The following is a 7,535-nucleotide window of genomic DNA, read 5'->3' as shown; positions in this document are numbered from 1 at the left end:
GTTTTGTTAATTCCTTTAAGGATTCACTTCTGCAAGGACTGCTCGTCTGCTCTGACGTTAAGCACGTGCCTACGGGCACTTCTGCACTGGGCACGGAGGGCTCATTACCTTGAACAGTCAGGCCTTACGCCGTAGCACGCTTTTTCAGAAAGGAGGGTTTTGGCTATGCTCTTCTCTGCAGCTACTTTTGCTAATGCTGTCGGGTCACAAACAAGTAGCAGCAAATACAGCAACCTTGGTTTGTGTAGTTTATGTCTCTGTTTGCAATTACAACTATTTTTATGACTTCTGAGTGTATTTATACTAAAAGAAGTACATCTAGTGCCTTTCTCACAGATGAAATTAGCCAATGCATTTTAACTGGAAACACCTTATTTTGGGATATTGACTTCTGGTGTTTTGATTTAGAGAATTTTAGTTGTCTTTTTAAACCTCGTCAGTAACAAGAAGGCATCAGCTCACGCACATGCATGTTGCACCCTGCACAAGGGGGCTTTCGGAGCAGCAAGAAATTCCTGCAGTAACACCTCCTGTTGAACACTGAGGTGTAGCTCACAGCAGTGCTCAGAAGAGAGAACCCAGGGGCTTGTACCTCCAGCCAAAGGGGCAGGTCCAAAACAACCGTAACACATATCAGTCAATGCTTCTTGGCAAAAAGGAACTCAGCAATGATTTCCTCCAGCGCTCAGCCTCCCTGGCGTGGACCCCTTCCACGTACGCTAGAATTCGGGACAGCTTCATCCCAGTACGTCCTCCCAAGAAAACAAACCCCGAGCTGTCGGCTGTAGTAGGACATGCTGGCTCTCAAACAGATATTTGAGCCTCCGAAGTTACTTCTAATGTTTTCAAAGAAACTTTGAATACATTCAAGGTGAATTTAATAACCTCCTGTTATCCAGAAAAGGCGAAGTACAGAAAAAATAAAGATCTCACCTGCACTTGTATCTATTATGGTCAACTCATGTTAACAGAATGTTTTGCTTTAATACTTGACTTACATTAATACCTCACATTATTACACGTATGAAGCCAAATATGACGCTAACTTAGTTGCTTACAACCTCAAACCTTACTCCCAATACACATTCCAATAAATTTATTCTGTAAAAACAATACATTTTTTTGTTTTCTTTTTTGTTTTCTTTTTAGTTTTTTTGTTGTGGTTTTTTTTTAGTTTTTTACAGTAAACTCGTCAACTACAAACCTTGAATACGCAAAAGATGTTCCAAGGACAAGCATAACAAGGATTGATAAAACCAGACTAAATATGTTTTCACAATAAAAGCTGGCATAAAAATAAATAAAAATCTCTATTATCACAATAGCAACAATAATGTACACAGAATAATGGATTTGGAATGCTTACTTACTAGTCTAGTTCTATTTCCAAAAGGAAAAAAAAAGCCAGAATGACAGCATCCTTTTTTAAGCCTTTCATTATTTAAAATTGATGTTTTCTTTTGGTTTCCCATAGGGTTCTATATCACAGTAAGCTTAAAAATGGAAAGCATCCAAATGAATGATTTCAAATTGTGTTGGCATTGGAAAAAATCCTTGTATTAATCTAAAGAAACACAAAAAGACTTTCACTAACTCCACATATAGGAACTAAGTCAGATAGTGTACATTACATCATGATTTTGAGAAGTATTAAGAGTATAACTAGCTAGGTACTTCTAATAAGGAAAGGTATTTTATTACATTATTGAACTTGGCGGTGATCTCAACTGAAGAAGAATTTTTCTTTTATGTTGTAAACTGATCAAAAATCAAGAAAGGATGGATATAGGGAAATTTAAAACTATGTTTGTACGTGGAAGATATTGTAGTATCGTATGGAGGGGACTAATTACTAAGATTTACTTGTTTTTGAAAAAATGCTGATTTAGAATGATATAATTTGGAGTTACACCTTTTCTATCTAGAAAAGGAATCTAAAACATGTTCAAGTATGCGGTATCTTCATAAACCTCAGCCACTGGTAAAGGGCAACTTCATGCAACCAAATAATATGAAAATCAAAAAGTAACCCTTAGAAAAAAGGGTAAAATGTCATTTCTGCAAACACAACAGATAGGAATGTGAATAATGTGCATACAAACTGGGATGCTGTTGATGATACTAATGAACAGATGTGGCGACTCATATCAAATCCAAGAATATTAGACAACCAAACATGTAACCTTCTTGTGTTTTCCCTTAATATTCAGCAGTCATTATGTTGGTTAAGTCTGAAAGAGAGAGAGAGAGAGAAAAAGAGTCACATCTAATGTAAGAAAAAGCATGCTGCAACACACTTGATCTAATTACTGCTGTATTCCCACACTTCGGAGTCACACGCACAAGTAGCCACCTGATGTGTTCGAAGAGATTTTTTTTGGTAGAGAAAACTGCTTATGTTACATCAGCTGAACACACCACTGCAACTATATTCACCACCACCACTACATTAAAGAATACGGCCTAAAAGTAAACGTTTAGGGCTTTACTCAAAGAAGCAGCTTGAGTCATGTATGTGGGTTGTGTTTTGTTTTCCCCAATCGCTTCATTATGAATCTTGTCGTATGCTTCACACACAACCAAATTTTGCACTTTCCCACTACACTAAAACACTAATACGCTTCATGCCAAACCTCAGGCACTGCTGTATTCCTCGCGATGAGAACACCCTTTTGTTCAAACAAATGAACACTTGGCCAGGATGAAGAAAGATAAACAGTTTTCATAGTAACGTATCTGAATGTTGCTTCTGAAAAGGAAACAGTATGGCTTGGAGTTCACTGTAAGCTGATGACAGAAAAGGAAGAAACTCCCACTTCATGACTGAGTCAAGGTCAGCTCTTGCTTCCTTTGACATTAGTGGAAACAGGATCAGACTGTCCTCATGTGAGTATGGCAAGTGCCTCCAAGTCTTGGTTTCTTCATACTAAACAGAGAGAGCAGAACTCACCTACAGGCGCAGGGACACACTACTTTTGTTGTCCAACAACATGAAGACATGCAACGCTACATGACTGCCTAAACCTGGGCAAGATATCCCTTCTCCCTCATAAAGGATTCAGAGTGTGAATGCTTGTCCACCCACACCCTGATGGACGGAAAGAAACACAACACACAAGCAGTACGAAAGAACTAGTACTGTATTTGGTGTGGTCATCCAAGAAAAAAAGAATCAACATCAAGGAATAAGGGGGGGGTACAGGTTAAATCCACTGAGGATGACAGAATTTTCATTTTACATAGGATTGGGGGAGGCTATGAAAAGAAGACATTTCAACATCCCTGCACTAGCTCTTGGCTGCGTAAGCTCTCTGCCCCTCTGGCCCATCATACCTGCTGTGTGTGATGCCAATGGCTATAGTGGGCCATGCTTCTCTATCCAAAAGGATAAGAGCATACGAGTGCCCACCTGGCAGTCTGGGATCTCAATCTGGTCACTGCACTGTGTTTGTTCAGTGGTTCTTCTCTCCTAAGACAAGGGGTTTGCAAACAGTAAGTAATAGAAACCTGCACTTTTCCCGTGGGAGGTCCTGGTATGTCCTGACTAACAACAGATGATAAGGGGTTATTATAAAATGCTCATGAACATAATGATGGCTTACAGGAACTGCCGGAGCCCTGCCTCGCCCCAAAAGGTGTGACAATGCACTGCTCATCCAGAGCACCGCACTTCCATTGACCTCTCTCCTGTTTAAGAGCCAATGAGATGCTTTGGAGTCGTGGCTTGGAGGGATTCACTGCCACTTCTTTCCCTTCAGAGGGAAGTGCAGACACCCGTTAAAACAACTGCAAATGATTAGTCAATAAACCAGGCCTTCTGCTGAAGTTCTTCATGGCAGCTGGTAGGCAGGATAGGTGGGGAAACAGTCGGTCCCTACAGTATCACTCTCAGATCATAAGGAAAGCTGTCCTTTCGGAGCATGAAACCTTTGCACTTGTTAACAACAATTCCCCTCTGGGCTCAGGCCAGAAGATTGGGTAGGCATCGTTCTCATGTGGGGCGCTGGGAATATTAATACTTCCACTCCCCACTATTTCACAGGTACGTCTGTTGGGCCACGATGTGGCCCAGAAGGGACAACAAAGAGCCAGGTATGCTAATCATCCTCTAGGATTTTCACAGTTTCCACTACCACCTTCCAGCGTGACGCACGCTTTGTCTCCCAGGCGCGCTCCCAGGTGCCCCAGAAGTCAGCCAGCAGTTCTCTCCTCCCCTGACGCAGGCAGCCCTGGGGCCAGCAGGGCTGCCCAGGGACCTGGGCTCCTTCCCCTGCCCAGGCAGCACATGCTGCCAGGCTCCCGTGGCAGCCGCTGAACAAGGATGCGGCAGAGCCAAGCGGTTTCCATGGTCTCCATGGTTTCACATCTCTTCAGAAACAGATCAACACGGATCATCTTTGAACAAATCTCCCAGCTTTGCTGTAAGATACAGTGCAACGCGTGCCGCGCTGACCAACACCACTGCACACAAAAGAAACAGCACAGAATCTGACTGATTCCAGTGAAAAATGTCAGTCTTCAATAAAACTCAGGGACAGAGAACACAGAGAGCAGGGAATAAAACTAAACCCACAGATTTCCTTTTTTCTGGCACTGAAAATTCCTTCCTCAACAGTGTCTGGCAATTGACTCAGCCATCCTGTACTTTCAAAGCTCTTCTTGGACGGGCAGAAGGATAATTATTTACTTGCTCTGTACAATCATTGTTATTCCATGTTGGTTTGAGGTCAAAATGGTTCGAGGACTCAATGTACATGGAGATGTGAAGAGTGTATTTCATCTATACTGGCTGCTTTAATCTCAACTTGCATTCAGACATTTATGTTTCCCTGAATACATCCCATTGCCTTATTTAGCAGTGCTCTTCTCCTGAGCTGCATGAAGGCAGCAGACAACACACCTCTTTACATCAGAGAGTGTGCCACTATTTGATTTTTACACAGACATTTTTACGGTGCAATAGTTAATCACAATTTTACAGATGTTATCTTTTTTGGAGGGGTTGATTTTAACTTACCTCAAATTGCTCAAAAAAAATTGAGACAGAAATAAATACTGTTTCCATTTTCTGGAAAAATGCCCACATAAATGCTTTTACATTGAATAGAGCCCTAAATGCTATGCTTTTAATGTTGATAAACCCCCAAAGCTGTTATGCAGCCTAACCAACATTATTCTTCAGAAGTAAAGAAGGAAGAGCAAAGGAACCAAACATCTGAAAACCACATCAGAAGGATGCAACGAACCTGTGTTTCTCTAGCCAGTTTGGCCAGAACACTTCTCTTCCACAGCAGTAACTGGAATTGTTGCTACCCCACAAGAATATCACAACAAAAAATATGTCCTGGACACAGGCTGTTTTAAATATGTTCTCCCAATGGCAATAGTATCAGATAGCAGTAATTTTGGACCAGATTTTGATCCCCTTATTCATGCTGGCAAGCAGTCGCCTCCACAAATAGATCCAGTGACTCCCATGTTAGCAACTGATTGTCAGTGTGAGTAAAAAGATCAGAGTCCTTTACCCCACTTTAATATTTGGGCTGTACCAGGAACTAAGAAATGTATTTCATTTCCAACAAATCTACTATTTTTCAAAGACTCAGTAAAACCATTCACCTCCTGAAAGGCAACCACATGCATCCTACGCAAAGAGAACGCTCATTTACCAACACAATGTCCAGACTGTAACTAAAATAATGAATGCCGAAGGAAAAACTTGCCACATACCCTGAGTGCTGACCTTAACGTTCAAACACTCTCTAATAGAGTAAGGACTACAGCCAGCTTCCAAACATCGTTATATGGGTATCCAGAGAGCAAAAGTAAAAGCAACTTTACGTGTTCTGCTCTAAAGCTTCAGAGTTATGCCAGCCAAGAACTAAATACACAAGTCACCAGAGATTTAACTGTGGAATGTAAACCTGCTGCCATGAATTCACTGATTTAAGAGCTAATTTTGTACCACAGAAAGTAAACAACACAGAGCCATGAATACCTTTCCACGGGAATATTCTGTTCATGTGGGGTTTTTTTTTTTGAGGAAGGCAAAACAATTTAGTATTTAACAGCAGAGGACTGTCAGGGGGTGGGGTCTGTTACTCCTGACTTCAGCAAACTCTCGGATGTGCTGTCTTAGCTAATATATTATTAGTTAATTAATATTAGATAGTAAAACCCTGAGGTTCAGGGTTTGCATCTTTCCGGGGGAGGAATCACCCAAAGAACAGCAGTGAGGGAAAGAGCTTGAGAAACAGGTAGCGGCAGGACACAATTATAAACTGTGGCTGAGTCCGAGGAAGCTAATGTCTCTTCTGTTGGGAGTGCCTGTAGTCCTCAAGAATAGTTGAGAAACTAAAGGATGGAGATAAGAAAAGAAAGCAGCTTTGTCAACCCCAGGGATAAAAAGAATAAAATATAACAAGTTGAGCCCTTGAACAGTACGAAATTGGCTGAAAAAATTTCATAGCTTTGGAGGTAGTTTTATTTGCTCTGGGTTTTGAGTCTTTAGGAAGCCATCGCTTCACATTTTCAAGCTTTCCTCTACCACCTGGAGGTTAGAAATTTCATTAAAAAAATACAGGTGAGGATGCTCCTGCAATCATTTGACTTCAGCCGTTAACCCTTCAAGAAGATGCCCATAACGCTGAGGGTAAGAGCGTGATGAAAAGGCAGGGTTCCCTCCGGGCTGAAGAGGGGCGATGTGCCTCCAGCCTGCGCTCCAGGCATTGCAAAGCATCCCCACTGCCTCCTTATCGTCGCTGCTGTAAGCGACAAGCTGCTGTAAGCGACAAGCTGCTGTGCCCTTTAGGCAGCCCTCGCGCGGTGGGAGCCAGAGGCGCGCGGACGCGGCCCGAGCGGGCACAGCCGGGCGGGGCCGAGCCCGCGCGCTCCCGCCCACCCGCCGCCCCGCCCCGCCCCGCCCCGCCCTGCCCAGCCGCCTCCTCGCGGCGGCCCGCGTGCTGCTGGCGCCCCCTGCCGGCCGCGCGCCCGGCCCGCGCAGGAGGAGGGTCAGCTCCGCGCGGCTGCTGCAGCGCTTCTCGCGAGCGAAACGGTTTGAAACAGACCGGATCTCGCCTGCGGCGGTGTCTTCAGCAGACCGAGACATTCTCCAAGCCTGGAGAAGAGAAGGCTCCGGGGTGATCTCACAGCAGCTTCCCAGTACCTAAAGGGGGCCTACAGGAAAGCTGGAGAGGGACTTTTTACAAGGGCGTGTAGTGACAGGACAAGGGGCAATGGCTTTAAACTGAAAGAGGGGAGATTCCGATTGGATATAAGGAAGAAATTTTTCACTCGGAGGGTGGTGAAGCACTGGAACAGGTTGCCCAGAGAAGTTGTAGATGTCCCATCCCTGGAAGTGTTCAAGGCCAGGCTGGATGAGGCTTTGGGCAACCTGGTGTAGTGGAGGGTTTCCATGCCCATGGCAGGGAGGTTGGAACTAGATGATCTTTGAGGTCCCTTCCAACTCTAACCATTCTATGATTCTATGATTCTGCTGAATTCATGCGTGTGAACAAGAGGACGGTATCCCAGCT

The 7,535-nt window shown here is 43.7% G+C and overlaps 1 protein-coding gene across 1 annotated transcript in view; it reads right to left on the bottom strand.

Moving 5' to 3' along the window:
* Positions 1–934: 934 nt before the first annotated feature.
* HDGFL3 (HDGF like 3) overlaps positions 935–7,535 on the bottom strand; it is a 38,617-nt gene continuing 32,016 nt past the window's right edge. Inside the window, exon 6 of the mRNA XM_086620330.1 lies at positions 935–2,231. Within this exon, the coding sequence (XP_086476456.1) occupies positions 2,226–2,231 (6 nt within the window). The 3' untranslated portion in view covers positions 935–2,225. The remainder of the gene's footprint in view (positions 2,232–7,535) is intronic.

The sequence above is a fragment of the Tauraco erythrolophus genome, chromosome 14 (assembly GCF_009769465.1).
Source record: "Tauraco erythrolophus isolate bTauEry1 chromosome 14, bTauEry1.pri, whole genome shotgun sequence".
NCBI lineage: Eukaryota > Metazoa > Chordata > Aves > Musophagiformes > Musophagidae > Tauraco > Tauraco erythrolophus.
Note: the sequence above shows the minus strand (reverse complement) of the source record. Positions and strands in the feature narration are given on the sequence as shown.